This window comes from Haemaphysalis longicornis, unplaced genomic scaffold (genome assembly GCF_048455015.1).
Source record: "Haemaphysalis longicornis isolate Haplotype H1 unplaced genomic scaffold, Haemaphysalis longicornis Haplotype H1 scaffold_3, whole genome shotgun sequence".
Taxonomy (NCBI): Eukaryota; Metazoa; Arthropoda; class Arachnida; order Ixodida; family Ixodidae; genus Haemaphysalis; species Haemaphysalis longicornis.
The window spans coordinates 99,419,463-99,445,963 of NW_027526335.1; the positions used below are offsets into that span (position 1 = coordinate 99,419,463).

Below are 26,501 nucleotides of genomic sequence, written 5' to 3' on the forward strand. Positions count from 1 at the left end.
CTTATTTAAAAAAAAAATTCCCCCGCATTTCCCCGAGGGGGAGAATGTGAAAGTGCGAATGCACGGTTGTCGGCCCGCTTGCGGCGCTTGCGCTCGGCCCCCGCAGCCCACCGCCTCGCCGCCTTCTCTTCCATCTCTTCCATCGGGTTTGTAGTATCACGTGTACACCACGCAGTTATCAAGCCGCTATAACGCCGCTGAGTCGCCAACGCACGCCGCTGACGACGTAGTTTGAATGCGTTAAAGATATAAGGCGCGTCACTAACACTGATATCAGCGTCGCGTCCGTGGCTTATTCGGTAGAGCGTCGGGCTGCGGCCCGCAAAGTCCTCGGATCGAAACCTGGCGCCGGATGCTGTTTCTTCTTTAAATATAGAGGAGCACTGCGGACGCCGACGCCGCCGACGCCGGCGGTGGATGGTTTGGGGTCGCTTATAAAGTGAAAAAGTTCCGCGCTCACAACGCCCTCTGTACGATGCAGGGTGCCTATAATCTGCCAACGTAGGCCAAATCGTTTCCGGTATTTCGCGGAGCGCGGCGCACCGTCTCCCTGGCCGTGTTGTTGTCCAGGTCGAAGCTGCAGCCGGTGTCCCTGGTGTGGTTCTTGGTGTCCGTCATGCGCACCATGGCCACGATGGCGACGCTCAGGTTCAGCCGCTGCACGTACAGGTGCAGCAGGCCGAAGAAGCCCGCCACGGCGAACACGTAGCGAGCCGACACCCGGTCTGCACCGAGACCACGCGTCGTGCGCGGGAACGCAAGGATGAAAGCCGGAGAGCGCCAAGAAAGAACATTTAGCTTTGTTCCAGCCCTATTAATGTCACCCCGAACCCGAGCAACAAATAATTATAGTTAATAACATTTGCCCTTCCCTCCAGCATGCCCTCCCTGCCAGTTCGCGCCAATCCAGGATTCCGATTGCTAGACTGGTTGCCTTAGGGCTCGAACTTGGCGGCTAAGCTGTCGTCAAGGTATGGCTGTCGCATATTTTATCGACATTACTCGCCAAGCCCATGTAATGCTGCACAAAGACGTTTATTTTCAGCGTGTTACACTAAATAACGTAATCTTACCTGGTATAATGATACCTGTATAGAACCTCCTGAAGATAGTGAAAGATGCGTTCCTTCAAGCAGTAAACAAAAAGTTGGGGTTCTATGTTGTTTCATGAAGACACTGATGGAAAACAAAAGTAACTGAACTTTTTTTAACAGTAACGCAGGAGGTCTGAATTGGCAGGATGTAGAATCAGAAGCACCACGAAATAGCAAGGGATTCGAGCCTAACTCTGTCGCTTCGTACCTCGCCTAGCATTTGATAGTCACATTAGGAAATGAGAAGGTACACAATCGCGGGGCAGGCAAATGCTAAAGCATCCGGTCTCATTTCTAAGTCTATTTTTTTAGTTTTGCTCCTCTTGTAAAACGTCACAAAACTTTCTTAATCGATACACAACACGCAGTTTTATCATTTTTATGCTGTATACTGGAATGGCGCAATTGAAAAAATGGCATGTTTTCTATAACCACGGCCAGAAACCCAGCCGGCCACGGCCCGACAAATTACGTTAAGTGCAATTGTAGTTTTGCCTGATCGAGATAAAACTGTGCATTCCTTTTTTCTTCGCACCGTTGTGGGGGATACGCAATAATTTAGACCAAGTGGGCACTTAACGTGCGCCGAGATCTCGAAACAGTTGCGTTTTCGTTGTTCACCTCCATTAAAGAAACGACCGCCGAGGCCGTGGTCTAACGCGCGTCCTCTAATCACTTCTCAGAAATGCGTATATGTGTACTCACCCGAGATAGGTGGAACGACTCCCATTTTGGCCGGTGTTCAGGCTAAGTTGTGAATTGTGCAAAACTGTCCTGAAAAATGGAGTAACAAGCAAGAAGTGGTTTGAGAGCTTTGAATACAGCCCGTTCATCAAAATCAATTTCGCGGAAGCCGTTGTTCAACAAATTCCATCAAATTCCGTCTCACGCAGTTCTTGTTTGTTTACACGAGAGCAAAATTATGAGGTACTTTATTGCACCTTTTGTTGTGTTTCCTTAACAGTGTATTTACGCTTGTAGGGGGCTTTTGCATTTTCTAAAAGTTTAAACACGGACTTGGCGCACCTCACGTGCGCGCGGATGCAAGTGCGTTCCAGCTGGGGTTATTTTATAGATACACAATAAATTATCATTCTGTGAAGGGCTACATCGGTTATATTACCCATAAAAATGCACCAGCAGAAAGACGTACCTGAAGGGACGACAAAGAAAGAAAAAGCCTTAAGGAAAAGAGCTTGTGAAAACTGCGTTGCCGAAAAACTTATGCAGTTGGCGGAATAAAATCCCGTTATTTTGATCTACATTAATAAGCCGCACAATCTTCCCGATGGATTCGCGATATGTGGAGTTGCCGGAAGGCATAATCTTTAAAATGTGCGTTAACAGCACAAATTTTTTTGTTATGTTGGGTTCACCGCTACAAAAAAAAAAAGAAGAAAAAGGCCACGAGCAACAAAAGCAGAACAAACTGCGGGAAGAACTGGGCTTCGTGATCTTCATCTTCGTCATGTGTGCAGAATTCACATAGCCGGACTGCTCACAATACTGATTTGCGTATGTACGTTGACGTTGGCGGCAGCGAGGACATTGTTCATGAAGTAACTTAACCTTAAAGAAGTACTGACACCAAACTTCAAAGCTAAAAAAACTATGCAAAAAGCTTCCTTAGTATATGGAGATATCTCCCAGGAAGTTTTAACAGTAACCGTTCGGTATAAAATACTTTAAACTAATTTTAATCTTTGAACACACGAGAAAGCTCAGAACGGATACCGAGTGCCTCGCCATGCGCCTCGCCCCAAACTGCCGACATCAGGGCTCCCGTGACGTAGCCAAGGCGCTGGCTGTTGCTGGCGCGCGCTTCTCCGCCTAGGGTATGACGTCACAATTTTGGGGCTGACGTAATGCTGCCCAGGCGCGCGCGTCCAGACCGGCAGTGGTACGACGCGAACAGTGACGTCAAGAGTGCTGTCCTATCATGGCGGCCGCGTCGGCGCTCGTGTCGCCGAAACGGAAACTGAAACGAATAAACGAAGCTATAAAAAATATTTACGCTGTGTACGACCACCTAAGGTGCCATTCTATGATTACTGGGCTGATAGACACCCATAGCAGTGAAAAAAAAATGTAGCACCTAAATTTCTTGTCAGTTCTCCTTTAGTAACTGCCAGTAAGTAGTCAAAACGGCAGAGTAGGCTGGTTGAAATTTGAAGTTCAGGAAAGTGACGCCTTTCTTAGTCCTTGTAGGCTATTGAAATCGATATGCCATCGTTGATTCGGTATTTTTAGCGCGTTATACTGGTTCATATACGATAAGGGCATGCTATCAGAAAGATGGCACGCATCTTCCCCTGTGAGAACCGCCAGGGCTACCGGTAGCGACACGCTGGGGTCTTAGTGTGGCTTCAAGTCAAGCTCTTACCCTGCGCTGCCGCACGTCCACTTCAGCCGGCTGCGTCGTTGGGACGGGGGCGCTTAGAGTGACGGAGAGTAGCTGGTCCAGAGACGAGAATTTGCCCTAGCCTTCAAGGAGTGCCGGGAAGCCACCGGACATCGAGACGCGTGCTGCGAGAGCTCGCACCCACGTTCTTCGTCGCCTTCTGCGCGTGACGGTCGCGAGATCCAGCAGCGCGGGAACATTCCTAATTGGTTGGTGGATTGGCCAATTGGGGGATTAGCCGGGGGAATAAATGGCCGAGGGAAATGCGGATATCATTGTGCAAATAGGTTACGAGTTAAAACTAAGGGGAAAATCTAACTGAGAAGATTGTGGCGAAAGTGACTTTACAATTTTGACAACCGAAGAAAAGAAAAATGGTTATTGCAGACTGAAGTAAAAATACATACCTCATGTACCGGAAAAACAAAGTACGAGATGGGTTTTAAGTGCAATGCACTTCTTAAGCGACCCTGAACCTGCGTCCACCGGCGATGTCCGCGCACGTGGAGATGGGCGCGCGCAGCCTGGCCGCTGACATGGCACATACCCACGTGGGGGATTGGTCAGGAATCTCCTCGTCTACCTTGGCAACGGGGGGAGATGGGCGCGCGCTGCCTGGCCGCTGACATGGCACATACCCGCGTGGGGGATTGGCCAAGAATCGGGCGTGAGAAGGGCTAATGCACCTGCTTAAAGGAGTACTGACACGAAATTTCAAAGCTGAGATCCGATCTAGCAATCAAGTACAACGACAACACAAATAGGTGTCTGTGAATAAATGCATCTTTCTTCTTTGTAGTTGTGTGTGTGTGTGTGATCGCTCTTTCGCGAACATTACCGAACCGCGAAAATTCAACTCGTGCATTCGCACTTTCACATTCTTCCCCTCGGGGAAATGCGGGGAATTTTTTATTAACAGGGCACCTAGACGACCTGTTTCGGAAATAAAAGCGTGGAAAGCGGGGCAAACATCCCCGTGTTAGAAACCTGAACCGGACGTCGAAAATGGCAGTAAATTAAAAGCCGACAAGGAAAGACGCAGTCGCCGGAGGGGAACCCTCCAGGTATCAATTTCGGAGAGAGGAGAACCGCCGGCACGACAGAAAGAAATGGTCAATCGTCTCCTCCCCCTGACAAAAACTGCACAGGGCCGAAGGCGTTATGCGTGCGTGGTGAAGGAAGAAATTCGAGTTGGGTGCTGGGCAACACAAACTGGTCAGTGTGGCCTCGCACAATGGAGAGTGCGCAGCGTCACACTTTCATGAGTACCGGAAATGTTCAATGTCGGGGCAGCCAGCGATGCTGTCTGGTGGGGGATGTCCAGAGAACTGTACCTTCGAAACCGAGATGCAACAACTTGGTCTATGGGGGGCACAGCATCAGCCAGAGGTCCATTCAGTGCTACGCCTACCAGAGAATCAGCAGTTGTGTTAAGGTACATGCTCCTGTGCCCTGGAACCCAGTCAACACGGATTTTTCGCACGTAACCTGGCACGAGAATGAAGCGCGTTCGGTGAAGACTAGTAAAGCTAGGAGAAAGAAGGTAGAGTGGAGCAGACTTCGACTGCACTTTCCGGTGGTCTTCACTCAGTTTTTGAAGAGTGAGGGCAATGGTCCAAAATTATGCCAAGAATATTACCAAAACTCTTCTCGCGATTCCGGTTGGTTGGTTTCCACAAACACGGCACATACCCAAGTGGGGTATCTACAGGGTGCGAATTTACCCGCGACTTTGCTGCTGTGGCCCTGTTCGCGCGGCGAAACGACCTATTTATTGCCACAGCTATAAAAATAGGTTGGTTCGCCGCGTGAGCGGTGCCGCAACAGTGAATTCGCAGAATTTACCGCGGGCTTTCTGTATAAATGTACACTATGTTGCCAGTGGCAGTCTTGTTGCCATGATATAAATATAATATAGCTTTTCTCACCACCAGTGTACCTTTTGACGCAATTTTTGTATGACTAATTTTGTATGACTAATCCGCAGTACGCGACGGTTGACAAGTGCCTCCTACGTAATATTGTGGCATAAAAGACAGCGATGTTAAGATTGGTCCCTTATCGTCGCATATGGGCAAAAAATGAAAAAAAAAATCTTGGATGTCAAAGTGGCATAAAAGAAAACTTACACCCACAAGTTGTTCGTTGCGTACTTTTCACGTTTATATGCCCACTCCGTACTTTGCTAGCTTTAGATGAACTAATTTACTTCGATGTTCTTGCTTCCATATTTGTTAAGCATATATATTTATATTCGTTCTACATTTCCACATTTCTTTAAGTGCTATTTTTTTATGTAGACAAAACAGAAGATTGCAAGCAGCGACAGCAATATCGCGACATTCTCAGAACGTACAAATAATATTTTTATGAAATATTTTAATTTCCTTGTTCCTTACAGTTAATAGTTATGTAGTTTGAGTTAATACTTATTATTTTCAGTTGATGGTTTCAGTTAATAGTGATGTATTTATTATACATGTTTATTCCCTTGAAGAGTTAGTTTTATGGAGCAGGTCGAGGTGCAATCTCGGACTCCCTAGTAAAGTTTCTGCCTACGCCCCTGACGGACGACCCTTAACAACTATAGTTTATGATCACAAACCGCACTCATATAGGCTCTGTCGCATGACTTACAAAGTACACATTTTATTTTGCACGATATTTCATGTAATATTACTTTTTTCTGATAATGAAATTTAGTTGCTAAACTTCGTGGTGCGTGTCCTCTTGCCTGGTTTTGTGTGTACGTAGTTCCAATCATGAACAGTTTTCAACAATCCAGGTTTTCCCCTGCAACTTTTTTTAGGGATTACATTTATCGCCATAAAAGATGACCATTTACAACTATGTTCACACATAGATGGCTCAATACAAGATAAAAGGGCAAGACTACGCTATTTAGAACGGGGACAACCATGAACAACCACGTGGAAAGCGCAGATGTCTACCTGGACTGATGCAATTCAGCAATACGCACCTCTTCACATGATCGATCCCAAGTGCACCTTCAGAATGCCACCTGGGCTTAGCAACTGCGAGGGTGCTATTACTAAACGGCCTACACGGGTCATTACGTGTACAAAATCCAGCAGGCATCTTCACCTCTTTAGTACGGATTCTTGGAAAAGTTCGTGTGGCGATTTTGACGAATTCATAGCACAAAGAACGAGGACAAGAAAGAGGACACACAACACAGCGCTAACTTCCAACTCTGTGTTGTTAGCGCTGTGTTATGTGTCCTCTTTCTTGTCCTCGTTCTTTGTGCTATGAATTCGTCAAAATTGACCTCTTTGTTCAACATGTGACTAATGAGAAGACATTCCTCAGGTTATTTGCGTGTGTCCAAAGTACACCGTGCACAGACAGAAACTCATATTATCTTTGTGCCAGCAGCTTGGTGCGGGACTTGAGTTGAGGACTGTTTTGGGTCCTTGGTCAGGTCCCAGTCAGGCTACACTAGCTATCAAAGCTCTCTTGTGATTTCTGCGGAGCACAGAACTGGACAGAGTTTTGTAATTGAATATTCTGGGTGCATCAAATGAGATCTTTTCGTTTTCACTTTTTTTTCCTTTTTGTTTTTCTCCTCTCATCTAGCGTAGCGAGCCAGCGCGACGGCTCGGCTAACATCGTTGGTCTTCATTAAACTTATTCTCTCTATCTTTCTCTCCTAACAAAAAAATGGATATCCGTCTGTGTGGGGGTCATTTTTGTTTTGGATATCTCTGACATAATGATAATTTGTTGGAAATGTGACTTGGAAGTCACCATCGGCTCTGAGCGCCTGTCCAAAATACCGCTTTGCTGTAGGTTCTGGAAGGCGATTTAAAAAAAATTGTTTGGCACATCATACCCTCCAGGTGAAACAAAATCCCTCATGTGTAAAATAAAAAAAACTTCTTGCGAGTGCCTTACCGGTCATCCCAAAAGAGTATGGCCATCATTGCGATCTACAAGGCAGTGTTCAACTGTTTCGTGTACGTCACATAGGCGACAGTATAGGTGATATTCACATAAAAGTTTAGCGGGAAATTTCTTCTCTTGGCAACACTGAAAACTGCCATGACAGTGCCCGTTGTGCCTGCGCATGCGTCCGCATCTCGCAGAAAAAAAGAAAAAAAAATTGGCCGCGTATCTGCTCCTTTCGTTGCAAATGTCGTCAAAAGACGATAGTCTTTATCGGCTATTGCGAAGTAAATGCCTCCCTTCGCTTTGCCGCTCACCTCTCATGTTGTTCCTCTTGCATCGCGCTCCTCCCAAGGTAAAGACGTCAAAGGTTTGCTTAAATCATTTTAAATTTCCCGCGTTCCACTGCTCCAAACCGGGTGTCTCGATGCGAACGCTGCTGTACGGCGGGGACGCGCGTTAATCGAGGCGCCCTACTTCAACGTTTATAGAACCGCGTTTCCCTACTCCACGTGCGTTGCAAGCAGAACGTGGAACCTATCTAGTGGAACCTTGCGTAATTGTTGCCGGTTGATTTCTTAAAATGTCGCGAGAAGCTATAGTGGCGCGGGCGACAGTAGGCGACGGCGAAGTGAATTCTTTTTCTGCAGTTGATGAAGTATTTAATTTCGCAAAAGCAAGCATGTTTGATTTTTTTATAAAGGAACACTGCAAATATCACTTCTGTATTGATTTGCTGTCTCATATTTGCGTAATGTCTTGTTCTTCTTCAACAATGTTGACAATTATGAACCTTACACCGGACATAGACGGGTAGATTTAGCTGTGACTATATAAGACTAATGGGCAGGCATTGTTTTGCTTTGGCCGGGTGGCTGAATCGAGTCACAGACAGACAAACGCGGGAAGAGTGCCGAATGCCAGGCGAGTTCACGGCCGAGATACGAACAGTGAAACAGAAGCTAGATGCACTCGAGACTGAGCGCTATCGCGGAGCGATGGTGTACGGGCAAGGGCCGAAAGAATTATCGCCGATGAAGCGCCGACAAAGAGAGCGCTTGGCACCGAAAAGTGGCATGCGCGTCGAAATCACATTGCTGAAGTTGAATGGCAAGGTGTTGTTACAAGTGATAAATACGAAATAGAAAACTGCTTTCCCCAACACTACAAAAAATTGTTCGCATATAGCCCAGTTGATGTTGAGCGCTTCAAAAATGATTACCTTCATCTTTTGCCCAGACTTAGGGATGAAACAAAAGAACTGTTAGAACTCCTAATTTCAATAGAGGAGGTTACGAATGCAATTAAAGATCTGAACCCTGGAAAGTCACCTGGGCCTGACGGCCTCAGTGCAGCCTTTTACAAGGCCTTAAGAAATGAATTAGCGCCAATTTTGACAGATGTGTATAATGAGGCTTACGATATTAATGTTGTGCGAACGTCTTTTACCGTTTCACACACAGTTCTTATTCCTAAAACCGAGGACCCCGCAATGCTGCGTCAGTCCACATCATATAGGCCAATCAGTTTAACCAATGTTGACTACAAAATATTCATGAAGATACTAGCTAAAAGGCTCCAAACAGTAATGACAGAACTTGTGGGACCACACCAAACGTGTGGTATTAGGGGACGCACAATCTCCACGAATATCCACACAGCCCGTTGTGTGTTGGAATGCTGCGATGCAACAGGAACCAACGTAGCGATGCTTCAACTAGACTTAGAAAAAGCATTCGACAGAGTTCCCCATGAAATATTGCTGTGCATTTTAGACTATGTGAATGTTGGCTCTGTTATTCGGGAAGGTGTGGCCATGACGTACAGGTGTTGCAAGACGCGGTTAATAGTAAATAAGGTTGTGGGAGAAAGCATAGAAGTACAGCGCTCTGTACGCCAGGGATGCCCACTTAGCCCGTTACTTTTTTGTTTATACATTGAATCACTTTGTTTAAGTATTATACGCAGTGACAGCGTACACGAATTTCGGCTGCATGGGGCAGAAGTTAAACTCTTAGCCTATGCGGACGATATTGCTGTTTTTTGTTCCGATGTCGAAAGCATCAATGTGGTAGTGGAAATCGTCAAACGATCCTGTGAGGCGAATGGGAGTGCCGTAAACTGGAAAAAATGCCTGGGCTTTTGGCATGGAAATTGGCCATCAACCCCAAGCATCTTCGCTAACATGAATTGGGTCAGCACACCGGCAAAGTACTTAGGTGTGCCTTTGGAGTTTTATAAAGACAGCGATCCGTATTGGAGGAAGGAAGCCGAAGTAATGAAAGAAAGGGGAGAAAAGTGGAAAGGGTGGAGCTTATCAATATTTTCAAGAACGACTGTGTGCAACTTATTTTTTGTAAGCAGACTGTGGTATGTCCTTCAGGTTCTTCACTGTTCCCGAGCAAATGTTCAAAGACTGCATCGTGTATTCGCTGTGTTTATATGGGGGTCAAACTGGGAGCGGACAAGCCGGACAAACCTGTTTCGTAGAGTCAGGGACGGAGGTCTGGGACTAGCACATTTGTTTGTACGTCAAATTGTAAACCGTTTCTTGTTTCTCCGCGATGTTAAGGACCCAACGTTAAGAACTATCTGTCAATTGCGCTTGGGTAGAGCGTTACCGGATATTATAGTCACGTCCAATGTTATACCTGGCGGCCTGCATGGTTTTATGAGAGAAGTTGTACTGTCATGCCGTTTCTTGGCTGTTCGATTTTCTTGGGAATACTTGTGTCAAGTAAATAGGAAAAAGTTGTATAAAGACGTGTGTGATGTAGTCCTCCCTGAACCAATGTACCGGTTGATTTATAGAGCAGGTAGGGGTAAAGATGTGCTTAAGAGAGTTAAGCGTATGCAGGTACCCCCTAGCGTAAAGACTTTTTTCTTCAAACTGCATACTGGAACCCTCTCTGTTAAGACGTGGATGGCAGAAAAAGACTTGTTCGTTCCATGGGGAATTGACTGTATCATATGCAAAAAAGCTGAAACTATTGAGCATGTATTCATCGATTGTTGGGATGCTGTGTTCCTGTGGGATGTGCTCCAACGAACTCTGAAAAAGGATCTGCCTGTGGATGCCCAAGGCATACGGTACTTGCCTGTTGAAAACGAGGATGGTATGCCTTACGACCTGATCATGCTTGTTGGATTGAGCTCTATTTGGAAAGCAAGAATGGCCGCAAGGTACTCTGACATCGATGCGCGAAGCGCGAGACAGTATGGTACTTGCCTGTTGAAAACGAGGATGGTATGCCTTACGACCTGATCATGCTTGTTGGATTGAGCTCTATTTGGAAAGCAAGAATGGCCGCAAGGTACTCTGACATCGATGCGCGAAGCGCGAGACAGTATTTTAGAGAGGCAATGAGTGAATACGTGGAAAATCAAAAATATGTGTCGAATCCGCCCGAATGTCTTGCAGACATGGAATCGTTGGTACACCTAAGGGACTTTTAAACACATGACGTTAACCAAAGTCAGGTTGACGGCTGTCTGTGAATGAATGTCTGTGTTCTGTATGTGCCAAAGCAGGCAATAAAGAAAAAAAGACGGACAGACATACAGACATACAGACATACATACAGACCAAAATTTCTGGGTTTAAGGAGCCCAAGAAAGACTATCGTCTTTAAAAAAAAAAAAAAAAAAACAGACCCCGGCGTCCGTCGCCTCCGCCGTTACCACCAAATTCTTGGCCGTGTCGGCAACAGATATGAATGATCGCAATCTGACATTGTGGGATGATGCTCTACTTGCCCTTGAGAACTCGACATCAACACCACAGAGTGAAGCCGCGGTTTCGAAAGAAAGCGGTACGACACGCGAAATGCCTACGCTGCCGCGCAGTCGCCTGCGAACATTGGATATCGACACAGGTGCGCCCGCACCCTGCCTACGGCAGACTTTCCGATACTACAATCTAAGGTAGACGCCGTCCTATGTGTCGGTCAGTACAGAAAAAAAAAACTTGCGAAGCTTCCACTAAGTCGCGCAAGGCATGAGCCATAGCGAAGCTGCATGATTTCCTTCTACGTGAGCAGCGAATGACCCATCACCACACTTATGTACAAGTTTGAAATTGTTTATTAACATGTTCCGTCGTCGCTTTGCACTGTACCAGTAGTAGTCATCGTTATATGTATCGATGTTGTCGTGTTACAAGCCAAGCATTACATGCGCGGTAGCGCTTGACGACAGCTGGGGCGGAGCGGCAGTGCATGCGTGCACGGCGCATGCGCGGCGTTCCTGGAGCCACGTCGAGGTTCCACGGAGCAGGTGTTGCGCCAGCTGTGGCGTTGTTGGCTGCTAGACAACGGTAAGCGATCCTTATGGTTTTCGCCATTTTTTTCTTTTTTGCTAAAGCCACTGCGCGAGCGGGGGAATTTCGGTGGTCCCCGCGAGGCACGCGCTCAAGAGCGCTTGACATTTTGTTGGTATTTTTATCGCGTTACGCACCACAGATTACGGCCAGGTATAACAGCCCAGCTTTTAAAAGCCAAATAATGATTCCGCAGAAATTGTGTGTGTTCACGCGCACGCCGATTGAGATACGACGGTAGCGCAGCAGTGAGTGCATGGTTAGCTGGGAGACTAGCGACATCTATCGGCAAGTGGCCAAGCGGCCGAAGGGGAGGGGTTTGGCCTAGAGCTAAGCGATCTGTGGCCGATACAAAAAATGGGCAGCTGGCAATCAGCTGATCTGTGCCGACGACTTCACTCGATTCTTGCGACAGGTAGGTTGTAGGATACTGCACGAAGCAGTAGTTTACGTCGAGGTTTGAGCTCGGTCGGACGCAGTACTGCTGCTGCTGCTGCTGCCCGCACAATCGCTGCGCACGGCCCGTGGACACGACTTCGCCGTAGTAACGGGAACGCGCAGGCTCCGGCATGGCGGCGCACACACATGGTTGCCGGCATGCGCGCCACGCCAGTGAATACAACCTATATAGAAGACACGAAGATATTCCCTTTGGACCGTAACGTCTCAACTGGAAACTTTCGGTGTGAACCCGGAAGGATAAGGTTTTCTGTCAACAAAGAAAGCAGAATTTTACGGACACAAAAGAGCCTATCTTGCCCGAGCCGGTCAGAATAAACAGATCTATACAGTGCGAGCAGTATTTAGAGCAACAGAAGAGCATCAGAAGAGCATCACCAGAGCACCAGAAATATGGTTTTAGCAGCCGTTGTCACCGTCGTTTATTTGTAGCGTTCATTCAGAGTACCTTTTAATTTATACAGATCTGATCAACGAATAAATGACTCAGCGGAAAGGGCGTTCCTTCTGCCAGCGGCGCTCCGACATTCACGTGAAAGGGGCCTTCTTTTTAAGGCCAGGGACGTGACCCTAGCGTCTACGGCCTGGCAAGAGCAGTCGGCTGGCGGGAAGCCCTCTTATGATACCTTTAGTACCATGGATGCCGGTATCGGGGCCATCGATACTATGCATATGGCTTCTCATCACAGTATATAAAATGAGGGGTTTGTTGAATGAACGCAGAAAGGAAAATGGTAGTGCCGTAGAGTGGAAAGGGAAGCAGGTTGTCTATTTTTTGTGTAAGCATAGGAATTTATACATTAGGAGTTTTAAAACGTTAGGGACGAAATAAAGTGGAGAAGGAACGCACACACGCACACCACACGCACGCATACACACAGTATTTAGGGGCTTGTATAAATGGAGGAAGAAACGGTAACATCTCCAAGGACGCTGAGGGAGGCGTACGGCACAGGTGTGCCTCGTTGCGTCAAACTCCTGTACCAAATAAGAAATAACATATCTTACACAATGAAAAGCAGCGTGGGATTTTAGCTGAACCCTAAACCTTTAGATCATGTCATCGCAACGCCCTACCACTGATCTGAAAGGGCGGCTGCGCGCTCCTTTAGATCCGTATAGTGCCTAGAATTCTAGACGCTATAGCCCTGCGCTGATGAGTCGACCACGTCATTCACGCCAGCAGCTGCCAACAGCTCGGTAACGCTATTGGACTACGTGCGGCAGCAACACTGAGGTAACGGAGGCTATCGCTGTGCTTGTAACTGATGGTAATTGGGAATAAGGTGGCTCAATTTTCAACAGTACCTGAACAGCGAAGTGCCTAGAACTCGCTTAGAACACATTGCGGTACCCATAAATGAATAACGGAGCTTGTTTTGCGTACAACAATAGTTTGTTTATTAAATATAATTTCAGTGTACAACCGCGTGCGCACAATATACAGAGTGCACTAAACATACTCTCTATGTCAACAATACATGTTCTTCGTGGGCTCGGCGAATACACGAGTACATTATATACACATCGACAACTCGACTTAATCAGTCGGTAACTCGTTTGTGGATGAAATACATGTCGAAGAACCATTCAACAATTCGTCCAACAAGGTGAATGAGTAACATAAAATAGGGTTTACACACCCAGTGACATCGTTTTACTCTTCATAAAACTCTCCGACGCTTAATCGGGGTACTAAGCCACCTTACCATTCTTTGGCACGCTCCAACACCTAGAAAACTTGAATGAAGAACATACGTCGTCAGCATACTTTGCAGAACTACGTTCCAGAATGTATGCACTCGCTGAACATTCCGTTAACTTCCTCAAAGAGTTAAAAAAGAAAGCTTTAAGTAGAAATTTGGTCATTTGGATTGTGTATGCAGGCACTTAGCAGTAAAAGTGTCCCTCCGTGCATTTATTCGCTGCATTTTAACATTAGCTGTACGTCGTTCACCGTGAAGTGCATGTTTCCTAAAAGCTTCAAACACCTGATGGTTGTAACATAAGAGCAAAAAAAAATTATCGAGAATTTTCAGGTTCACAGCTATGTTTTTTACAGCCAACCAAATTGTGAATAAATATGTTTAGGACATTTTAGGGCCAAATCTATTGATTTGAATTGAAAATTGCTCGTAGGCGTCACAGTGCATACGGCACAACAACGAACGGAGTTGATTCAAAACTGGCTCCAAGCTTTATAGTGGCGTTGGTAACGTGTATTTTTCACACGACAACGTGCTGTCTCAATAAAGCACTGTATCAATAAAGCTGGCCACAAAAATAACTTCGTCTGCTCGCATAAGAACACCAAAAAATTGATTACCATTAAAAACACTCTCTTTGTAGACGAGTCGTAGCTTGAGGATGGCACACTGACTATGAAGTAAATAAACCACCGAATATTTCGGTTTGCCAAGACAATTTCGTCATTCCGAGATGAGGCTTGCACGGGCGTTTGTCAAGCTATACAACGACAGGACACGTTCACCCCGTAGGAACGGGCACGCTGAACGTCAACAAAATACTTATTTACATGCATTGCACTGTCCCTCCTTGCGGAACTTGTACAAGTAAACTACCCAACTTCTTGCAGGACAGAAGGTATGTTCAACAAGCGGCTGCTTTGGCAGCTTTAACAAACGAGATGGACCTATCTCTCTCCGTGCAGTACGTATACAGAGAGCTAAACTTTGGCCAATTAGTAGAACGCCTAAAGTCTGGAGTTTTCGATCTTTCCGTCTTCTTCCTTGCTGAGCTTCTCCTTCTTTGGCTCTTCCGGCTGGTCCAGTTCGTTGTTGGCGCCGGGGCTCCTTCCCCAGGGCTGCAGCTCGGCTGTTCCGAAGAAGAGGAAGGCGGCGGCGCACACGATGCCCACGGCGGCGGCGATGTAGTAGAAGTAGCTCCACGTCCGGATCGAATTCTGCAAAAGACAACCATTTTTAGAGCGAGAGCTCTACTACGCTACATATCTCATTCATCGCGTCGCAGGGCACCTTCAGCCGCCGGCGCGCAAGCTGCGCCTTTCTTATCGCTTCGCTCACTCGGAGCCTCGCCGCTGTGGCACCAGACGACGCGGTGAGGGTGAAGCGGCCGCTTCTTTTGCGATTGATCGCTCAGCGCCGGCAGCGCCGCGTATTTCCAAACGCTTCGCTGCACAGAGCACCCACGTGACATGTCTGTTTTCGCGATGCAGAACGGTAATCAAACGTGGTCATTGGCTGCACCCCAAACCTAAAGCGACCTAAAACATACCAAATCACCATTATTAACAAAAGCAACGCGTAGATTTGAGTTTATATAAAAATGAATTTGTAAAAAATTAAGCAATTTAAAAAAACCTAAGAGATAGACCTACTGGGGCTCGAACCCAAGCCGACACCGCCAGTGCTCAGTACTCTAAATCGAAGGAAGGAAGGAAGACATTTTTTTTCATCCGTCGGGATCAGGTATTCGGGGTGGAGGAGGCCCACAGGGCCGCCGCGACCACCAGGGCCCGGGAGGTGGTCAGGACTTGGCCTACTCCCCCGGGTCGCGCAACATCTGCTCCCAGAGGTGAGGGGAGGGAACGGGATGGTATGGGTCTGTGGGGCATTCGCAGAGGAAATGGTAGTGAGTGTCGGGCGCCCGGCAGGCTGGATAGGTGGGGTCAGTAAAGAGGTGTTGAGGCCACAGAGCCCGAACGGTGGGCTCGTTTTAGCAGGCGCTCAAACGAATAGCGCGCGCGCAGTGACATTATAGATGTCACGTGGGTGCTCTGTGCAGCGAAGCGTTTGGAAGGACGCGGCAGGGCCGTCGGTGTGCGTGCTTTAGCGAAATCGAACCACGTGACTAGGCGTGGGTTTAAGGGGTGCTTCCCCTGCGCTTGGTCTCTCAATCTCGCAATCGATGGCGCTAAAGGGTAAATCCAATCATCCAGTTGATATAGCTAGGTGGTAGGCTAGGAGATCTCAAGCAATGGCAAACTTTCACGAAACACTGTGTGCCTTGTCTTCGGAATTTCACTCGTGGTACTAGTCTCAAATGTGTTGAACCCGCGGCAGTTTTCGTTCGCTTTTCGTAGTATGACCGGTGCAGCCGCGGTCACTTCAGAAGTTTGTCGTAACATTGTCATTTTCTAGTTGAAGGGGAAGGAAACAGAATAAAATGAGCGTCCACTCGGAAGAGAAAACATGCGTGAACGGCAGCACAGACATGTTGGAACTTTGAACGAGTAACCGAGCCGATTGGAAATAACCGTCTGTGCCAAAATGAGCGCTCGATTTGGGGAGTTTAACAAAAAGCGACATGGCATTGCCTTAATTTTTTGGGATAGTTGAAGGGGTGTGCGGTAGGCTATCGTGGTTTCGAGTCGTCCGCTATCCGAAACTGGAACTCATTTAAAGGAGACTTCATTGCAAGCCTGCGTGCTTAAAAGGGAAGTCAAGTTCGTTGATGAGGGCATAATAAGGCTGAATGTAGTGAAAAGTAATGTTACACTACAGTTTTAAAACATCATTTTTGTTATTTATAAACTGAACAATCCGATGGCTCGTGTCCTTCCAAATAGATAGAAGGGCGCAAAAAATCAGATTTTATATCGTCATTTCAAGCGGAAACCACATTTTAGTGTCGAAAAAAAAAGTCAGGCCCTTCCACACAGTGAAGATGGTTGGACCGCCTTTGTGTAGTTTATGCTTCGAAACAACGAAACTACGCCAAGTGCTGTGTTGTCAACATTGTGTGAGTTTGGCCAAACAAAAGTTTGGCCCCGATACAAAAAAAGCTGCGGGATAGCGTTGGCCAAGACACCTTCGTGGGTATGTGCTGATCGGTATATATTTAACTCTGCGTAATATTGGGACTCGGGTGAAACAAAAAATACAGTGGTCTATAGTGTTGGCTGATACGTATCTGCGGGTGTATGCAGCCTTCTTTCTTAGTCTTCACGTTAGGTAGCCCAACCGCTGAACCTAACGATGGGGCACGCAACGTCAAACTGATTGTACGTCAAGCCGCGGGTACCAGTTTAAGTCGTTCGGCCTCAGATCATAACTTCAGACCGGTATGTTCTGCCGGTATGTTCTGTTTAACGCCTTGATGATGATAAATAATTCTGGGCCTTGCACCAAACGAGAAAGCTTAGGATTTAGCCTGTGTACAGCTAACGCGGTAAAATTGATATTGATTCGGCATCAAGCTGCTCTGTACTTCTTTTAGCTTTCACGTTACCGGTAATCTACCATTAAAAGGTTGTCGCAGATAGAAACCCCGTCCCGGTATGGCGTCTGGTACACGGTCTGTACGCCTGCGTATGCGCGCAGTCACTTTAAACCCTGTCGCAGCCAAGTTCGGCCGTTCGACTGCCGTCTATACCGTATTGGAGCCGGTTATGCGTTCTACAACTCTCTATTAACCTGTCGTCCTAGTGTGCGGATTCCCTTTTGCAACAATATTTGTCTGCTAAGTATAAGCGCCAAGATTTTGGCTACGGATCACCAACGGAACATTTTATGTTGATTTTGCTGGCCTAAATTTCTATTTCATTCTCCCACGGGTTGTCCCAAGAAAGGATATCGGCGCCATGCACACTTATCATACTTCGGAGGCTACTTAGGGAGCGCATTAGTTGTAGTACCAAAAAAAAAAAAAAAAAGAAGAACAGGAACAATCTATGACGTCTGTCGGTAACTTCCTCATGCCGCTTCGAACACCTGGTGGTACAACGATAGAGAAGTTACACGAACGACCCTTTCTGCGTTTTGAAAAGTGCGCTGGAATAGGCGGAATATTTTTTTTTCATTTTGGTATTCTTTTGGGTTCCTATTCGGCTCTAAATTCTTGGGAACCGTTTGCAGATTTGTTTCCATCGTTCCACCGAGCAGCTGGGCGTGACCGCTCAAAGTGCAGTCGCTGTCAACCCGCGTAAATTTACGAATAAATTTCACGAGCCATTTCGCTCTGTCATTGTGGATCACAGAGGGGACACGAAATTTCGAACAAAGATATTAACTGGTTTATTTTTATATAAATAATTAGGATAAGTAAACCGAACTAAGTTTAAGTATAAAGTCGTCTTAGCGGCCAATCGTCATATAATGTTTGCTGGTAAAGTTTCGACACAATTTACCATGCCTTCCTAAAAAAAAGTTGAGAGAGACGCGAAATACGTTAAAAAGTGCGTCCAAACTTCGCTGAAAGTGCGTCCAATTTATCGTAAAACTTTAAAAGACCCAAATCGCAATCGAACGAACCCATGTGCCAATTTTTCGCGCACTAAGTAAACGCATCTACGAACGATCTAAACGTATACCGATAATTGGTTTTTGAGATAAAGGTGTACTATTGTACTGCTTCTTTGCGGTCAATGCGTCTATTGTCTTATCCGTTCCTCTTTCGCGATTTTCAAGCAACCATTTTGACGCAATGGAAGCCCGGTTTTGCGCATGCGCCGTGTGTCCAGAGATCTTGTCAGAGCTTTTCAATCGACCACCCGGTCTACGGGGAAATGCATTATATTTTGGAAAGAACTCTATTCCCCGGTAAGAGAGCTTTCGCTTTAAAAACAGGAGTTACGGCCGTTTTCTGTAACCACTCTCCCCCCCACCGCGATGCCCGTGTGCTAAAAGCCGACGGGAATTGGGCAGCGTTTACAACTGCACCGAGCCCTAACTAAGGGTGACTAGTAAATGAAACTAATAATACAGTCATCTTAGCGTCCAATCGTCACATAACGGTTTTTGAAAAGTCGTGTTAAAACGAGAGTTACAACTGTTTTCTGAAGATTCACGATAAAGGTGTTTTTGCCACAAGGGTGCTCGCATACATGAAAACTCACGGAAGGCTAGCCATATCCACCATCGCTGTAATGTCGTTGAGAAAACAATGCGTAATAAACCTACTATATATACTATTTACAGTTCACAGAGTAAGGTAGTTCGGAGTAATCTTGCCCACCTGCGAAAGGTGCTCAGATGTAGCATCGGAGAAAATAAACGGAGGGTGCGCGTTTGACCACATTTTTTTAAAGCTAAGTCTCTCATCCCAATCAATTTATTACAGTGCAAAGGCGCTTGCCTCCCGATGGTACAGTCTATTCTTCGGATAGTGGCCATCCACCGCGAAAATAGTGTTGCTCAGTGGTATAGAAGGCAAGAAGAAAACCTTCGAGCCTGCAAATTACTTTCTTGTAAGTTGCTTACTCGCGCAGGAACCGGTGCCACGAAGCTCAAAACGTCTATGGGAACAAGAAGGAGTGTTGTACTCTTTTCACATCCCACCACCCCGTCTCCCTTTCTTCTTTAAGCTTTTCTACTAACGGCGGTATTCGGGGGCATGCCATTTTTTTAAGTAATAGCTCTTCTGGCACCCTAGCTTTGGCGGGAAATATAACTTGATAAATTGGCTAGTTGGTTCGTGGCTTCACAGAAATTTCAAAGAACGCAAAGGACGAGGAAAGAGGAACACAAGTAGAATGAACGAGCGGGAAAATTGTCGTGGGAAAATCGTAGCGGGAAAATAGTAGTTTGTCTTCTTTGATTGCGCACGCCCCTCGAGTTAATTTCCGAGGGTACACATTGTCAAAACTAGGATATAAACCGGAATTATGGGTGGGAATCCGGAGCCCTATACAACTGCGCGGCAGGAGGGTGCGCCAAGGGCTTCAAACAGCTTTAGAGGAAAGGCAAACGCCGTTGAACGTGGACATATCAAATTCGATGGGGATAAGAAAACACTTCTACATGTAAACGATAGTCTGATATGCGGCTTTGCAATGCGTATGCGAAAGAAATTCCAAGGAGGTGTTCGGAGTGTTCGACACGAGCAATAATACTTCATATATGAATTTGATATGTACTAGTTAGACTGTAGTTGGCGCGAAGTTTAAAGCAAGGATGGCGGCGACATGCTATTGAATTTACACTGGAGCCCGACAGCGTCCCTGAAGAAGATCAGGAGTGCCATACGACAGGACGAGAATAAGCATGTGCATCACGTGCTGTCGCTCCTAAATATAAATCTGTAGCGAAACAGGACCAGATAAAAACTTCCCTTTTTCTTTTAGCCTCTAATAAGAGCTTCTTTGCTTCAGGGCAATAGAAGCACAAAAAAAATTACACCATCTTCCCGTACGGGAAGCCTGAGTAGTATGCGAAGCAGCCATAGTGTCGACTGAAGTTCCCATTAGTTTTCAGTTCGTCGTTTCCGTTGACGTTCAGCTTCGCGTGCCTTCGTTGTATCAGTAGCTTCTGGACGTAGTTTGAATGAGTGAAGGACATAAGGCGCGTTCGTTGCACATGCTCCCGTCTCGGTTTGTAGCGCAGTGGGAAGAGCGCCACGTACCTCCCGTTGCGTCCAGAAAGTCGTGGGATCGAAACCGGGCGCCGCCTAACTATTTCTCTTTATAGTGGACTGCGCTGACGTCATCCCAAACCCTGACGGGGCTGAAGAGACGCGCATGCGCAGTAGAGTGCGGACGGCGGACAACGACAACGAGGGAGGGAGGGACACAGCCCCGAGCACGAGATGCTTCGCATCTAAAAAAGGTGGCACGCGACTTGAGTAAACGTTGTTAGATTTTGCAGTGCATTCTCCAATTCGTCTAAAAAAACTAAGCCTGAAAAGAACTAAATAAACTAATGCACAGAGCGTTGGGAGAAAAACGTTTAGGCTACTTTTCTGCGGAACTTACCTCTTCGCTGGTCAAAACTCCAGCCACGTAGGGCATAAGGAACCCAGGCAAGTTGCCAACCGTGTTCGTCACGCCCAGCAGTGTTCCTGGTTGAAACAACAAAAACGAAGAACACAGATATTACAAGTCATTGCTCTCGAATTTAGTTTGTAAGAGTTCAGCCCCTGGCACTCGATGGAGCGGCCGTGGTTCAGCTTTAATTGATAGACCGGAAAGCTGACATCGAATCTTCCCGTTAGTGAAACACAACATTTTTTCCCTTCAAGTGAAGTTCTGGCTATTATCTTATTATGGGAAGTATCTCATTTTTTTGCGTCAGGGATACTCCTCGTAATAATAATTCGTGACTACGTGCGTATGTGTGCGTGCGTGTGTATATGTGTTTGTGTGCGTCCGTGCGTGTGTGTTACTATAAAACCGAGTTATACTATAGTAAACTATGCACGCATGTATATGTATTATGTACGCACACGATGAAAAATGTCCAGCGTGCAGTGCACATAAAATGAATTATGCAGAGTACAATCCGTACTGTGGGTTGCCACACCCACCCACAGAAACTAACACATAAAATGCTCGGTCATGGTCGCAGACCTTCATTGCGCGAAAGCGGAAACAACTTTGTTTTTATTCAATGTCCATGACACGTATAGGGATCACACGAAACTTTCAAGGTCAGCCTCGACAGAATATGCCGGCGCTCAGCATTCCAGCTCGGAGCGAAATAATGCTCTGAATCTACTCCACGGGGAAATTTTGCAACGCTTCACTCTCCCTATCACGCACAGCAGCTTGCGCTTAGTCGCAGAGGCGCGGAACTGGAATGTAATAAACGGTCGCAGGAAGAGGCGGAAATTGGAAGCAGTCTCTGTTTGCGTCAGGACGACTGGCGGCAGCACGGCGGAATTATTCTCGCTCTTAATCATGGTAGCGTTCCGCGTTCGTCAAGGAACGAGGCGGTGAAACATTTCCGACATGTACGGCTCCCGGCGGGGCGTTCCAAACATTTGCAGCGGCCTCGCTTATTGCATCCTTATCACAGCCGTCGCATCCCGCTGGCGCGAAGTTTTTCCGCCTGCCGATGTTTGAAAAACGAGAAAAAGAGCGCATTCGCACGACGTACGCCAGGAAGCAACGGGAAAAGAAACCAGGGTCATATAGCCCGCAGCAAGAACGCCAGTAAACACTGGTCGTCGCTTAATCCTGGTTTGGAGTTCCCGAACAACGCACGCCTCCGGCGCCAAACAACGCACTGTTTACTCGGAAGAACTGTCAGCTAGCGCTGAATGTCTGGCTGGTTGGTGCGTCAGTGATACGCGTACGAACAGCGCGTGCAACGGAACAAAAGAGGGGCAGACAACTACCCACAATGCTCTGTTAGATTGTCCTCCCTTTATTTTCTACCATTGTGCGGGCCGTAGAAACCCGCAATGTTTTCTAAAATAACATGTCCAGGTTAGTCTACGAAGCGTAGCTTGTCGCATGTGTTAGACCATTCTAAATTGACTCTCGTGCAGATGGTAGCGGTTTGCTTGTCGAGTTGCCCGGCACTCCTCAAAGTGATGTATAAGAAGTTTTACTCCGGTGAAAAAACAATATTGTTCAATCAACGCCTTTGCAATATGCGGCAAACTTTAATGTGTGAGGCATGGAAGTGGAAGAAGAATTCTGTTCGTAACACGTGGCGTGATCAACGCAGCAAGATTCATGCGCCTGCCTGTTCACCGTTACTGGTGGAATATGACGTTGTTATGGTATAAGGTACGGGGATGGTATTTAGATTACGGACGCACATTTACTCGCACCGCTGTTCTTGGTGTAGTATAAAGCTAAACCTGGATGTAGAGAACCTCTATGTAATGAATTCCTGGATTGAGCAAAGTTTTTCTATTCCCCATTGCCACCTGCACTGAAGCCCACGTGTTTGCGACGTCTACGTAACGAAGGCGTTGCGACGGTTAACCTTAATATAATGAATTCGCTACGCTGATGAGTCAATGTTTTTTTTGCAGTTTTTTTTTAAAACAGGCTGGATAAATGCGCTAATTTAGCGAATTTAGCCCGTACCACAAACTACCCTGCGCATCCACGAGTGAGTGCGGTGTCGATTAGGTGGTTAGCCTACATGTCGGCGTTTAGTCGCGCGTCTGCGCAGCTATCTGTGGTATCGGTTCGTCGGTGATGAGTACTGCTGGCAGAAAACGAGAAGTTTCGTTATTTCAAGGCAAGCTCGTTGTTTTAAATGCTGTGTCCGCCGTCGAGAGAGAAGAACGTCACCGCCCGGTACAGTGTCCCAGCTAGCATTTCCTCAACAGTTTTGAGTGGGGAAAAGAACGTCAAGTTCGCGAAAAGGCGTCCTTTGAGGATATATTTGATTCTTGAAACGTGTTAATTAAAGCACCGAAAAGTGCTTTAATGTGTGAAAATGCAAAAGTGATACTTAAGTTACGTTTGCGAATACGGGGGCCGTGTAGTAGCAGTTGGTGCAAATCACGCAGTTTTTCAGTGTGAAATAAATTCTTGTAGGGTGAGTTCAGCGTCGCTCATGTATAGCATTTGGTTTCGTTTCTGCTTCATTCACGCGAGATTTCACTCGAAACCTGCGTGTAACGAAAACTGCGTGCAACAAAAAAAAGCAAATTTTTGTCGACTTCGTTATATACAGGTTTAACTGTGGCTGGAAAGGTTTTTATAGCATGTATTTCGTTTTCTTAAACTGTCGCAAGCTAGCGTTATTTCTTATTACTTTTCCAGAAGGTACTGATGTATCATTTTCGAAGGGTCTTGTGACTTCGGTGATGTGTGTACGTAATTTACACAAGACTGAGTTCAAAACTTCGTACGTAGTAGATACAATTCTTGGGATAGATTTTTGATTTGACAAGGTGATTAACACCAACTGTGGCGAAAATAAGAGTTCTTCTAGAATGGATCCTACTGACGTGTTTTGTATAAGTTTGTTCCGAGAATTCGCATAGAACCGCCGTCTACTAGAACAGCAGTACGAATTCGTAAAGTGTATCCCTCAGCTCTGAAGCACGGCATAACCACGCTTGTCCTTTTCGCAGGTCCGGATCCAGGTTGAAGCGTAACAGTCTTGGGGACGTTTGTTGTACAGAAACCACCGGACGTATGAAGCAAATGCATTGATCAGCTCTTAAGCATGCAATAACCATGGATCCGTTTTACAGAACAAGGTTATGATTGAGGTATAACTGTCTTGGTGAAGGTTGTCCTTGAACCGCCTGACGCAAAAACGACAATGTTTGGCTGTTAAGACTGTTATAACCATGCATCTTTACACCAGATTACATCCTCATTACGGTAAAACGTCGGGTGACGGTCGCGCCCAAACCACAGGACATAACTTGGAGACGCACGCGTCAGCTGTTAAGCATGACGTCGCATTGCGACATTTTATATGGGACCTTATTCCCACTAAGCCACCCTAATCTGTGCGACGGCGCCCTTCGAGATAGAGAAGGAAGGAATTTGCGCAACATTGAAGGGAGTTACTGAGAGCAACGCACTGCATCCTCCACTAAAGGCGGCGGTGTTCACAGACAAGCCACAATAGCGTCTCGTGGCACCGTCGCGGGCGAAGTGCCAAGGCGTTTGTTTTTTCTACGCATGAGCGCGGGTCATCCAAGGCCTACCGGCGAAATCGGGCGACATGTCGATGTGCGTGACCATGAATCCCACTTCTCGGACGCCCAGGGCCGCGCCGGCGAGGCTGAGCAGGACGACGGACCAGAGGCGGTCGCAGCCGGCCAGCGGCATCCCGATCAGCAGGAACGCGGGCACCACGGCCGCTGTTCGGGAGAGACGAAGAGAGAGAACACGTGAACGACGATGTCGAAATGCAACCAACACAAACGTTGTCAATTCCCTTTGGCGGCGCGCAGTTAAATATGGCTTGAGAGCTCCGATTAGGAACGGAATAGAGTATCCGCCGCGTTGGCTCACTGGCTAAGGCGTTGTTCAGCTGAGCTCAATGACGCGGATTTGATCCCTGCCGTGGCGGCCGTTTTTGGGATGAAGCGAAAGACGAAAAGGCTCTGTGTTGAGATATCCGCGCTCGTTAAGTATCCCTGGTGGTGTAAATTAATCTGTAGCCCTCCACATATACGGCGTAGGTGCAACTGCGATGCGTAAAATCCCGTTTTGTAAGTCAACAGGCAGTAACCTGTCACACGCTCTAAATTCCAATACATCGGCAGCGTGCCACGAAGTTCAAATATTACTGCATTGATTAAATGTGACCACTGAGAAACGACCACAACGAATAAATAGCCTTGCCCACTGTTAACACGGAGCTGTTGTACAAGCCGTAAGTTCGCCGTTGCAGGAACAAATGACACAAAAATGCCGAGCGCTCGTGAGTGAGTGTCTCGCTGCGACCGCCGAGCGTAAAAAAAAAAATGCCCAAAACCACGAGGAAGAGCACTCGTGAGCGCGTGCCTCGCGGCAACCGCCGAGTCCCCGGCTTGCGCGGTGGCTTTAGCAAACTGAAAAAGAAAAAGAACTGTCGTCAAGCGCTACCGCGCATGTAATGCTTGGCGTGAGGATAACGACGATATCGGTGCATATGACGATGGCTACTATTAGCACAGTGAAAGGAACAACGGGGCATGTGAATAAACAATTTCAAACTTGTACAAATGCCACGCATCACTACAAGCGCTCACGTACAAAGAAATACTGCAGCTTCGTTATGGTTTAAGCCTTGCGCGACTTAATGCAAGCTTCGCCAATTGAGCTGGTGGAACTCTAGAATGCTGAGGATGACTCTGCATCCACCGCTCTCAGCGAAAACGATGACCTCTTCGGTGCATATGACAACCATTACTAGCCCCGCAACTATGCAAATAAACAATTATACTGAAACTTAACTATGTGTCCGGCAATGCTCACCTACGACAGCTTCGCCATCCAAGATTTGCGCGTGAGTGCGAGCTTCCCTGAATTTTGTTGCGGTGAGTTAGGGTTCGGCAACTTACTTTAAGTCGAGGTATAAGAACATTTTGTGCACGAAAACGTGTTCTCCAGTGAAACAAGAACACAGTGAAACAGTGTAATGCCAACATAGCCAAGAACAGTATATAGCTTTTTAAGTGATATTTAGCATACTTCTGAGTTTGGAACTGTTATGAAACCTTAAAGGGGCACTGACACAAAAATTTTGCATCTTGTTTTTTTTGTTGCAATAAGTAGCTAGCGACCTACTTATAACCTGTAGAAACCTCATTTGCTTCAGCGTGCGACGGTTGTTTAATTAGAGGCGTTTTCAATGCGGCCAGTCGCAGTTTCGGTTTCAGCGAGTGCCGCGAAACGATGGATTTTGTGGATTTTGTGTGCACAAAGCTGACCACGTGACCGTCGGAGGGATATCACAGAGCACAGCCACCGTAGCACTGTCGAATCCGCATCGACGGCAGTTTCTGCGAATGCCCCCACGTACTGATCTCGTGAGGCGCTTAATTAAAAAGCGACCGTGGATGTGACACAGGCGCTGCGAGTGCAAATGCTACCGCGGCTAAAGAACGACGCGCGACGCTCGAGACGGTGGGTGGCAAGACGCGCGCTGGGAGCAGCCGCCCGGTCTGCCTACAGGTCCGCCTACAGATGTGTTCAGCTTAGAACTGCGGCGGA

General features: G+C 46.9%; 1 protein-coding gene across 4 annotated transcripts in view; it reads right to left on the bottom strand.

Moving 5' to 3' along the window:
- Window positions 1-14,400: 14,400 nt before the first annotated feature.
- The window catches only part of LOC144174931 (sialin-like), an 82,988-nt gene continuing 70,887 nt past the window's right edge, over window positions 14,401-26,501 (bottom strand). For all 4 annotated transcript variants that reach the window (XM_077703921.1, XM_077703922.1, XM_077703920.1 and 1 more), the window contains exons 9-11: window positions 24,506-24,661; window positions 20,850-20,935; window positions 14,401-15,101 (exon numbers count right to left, since the gene is read on the bottom strand). In XM_077703921.1, the coding sequence (XP_077560047.1) occupies window positions 14,892-15,101; window positions 20,850-20,935; window positions 24,506-24,661 (452 nt within the window). In that variant the 3' untranslated portion in view covers window positions 14,401-14,891. The remainder of the gene's footprint in view (window positions 15,102-20,849; window positions 20,936-24,505; window positions 24,662-26,501) is intronic.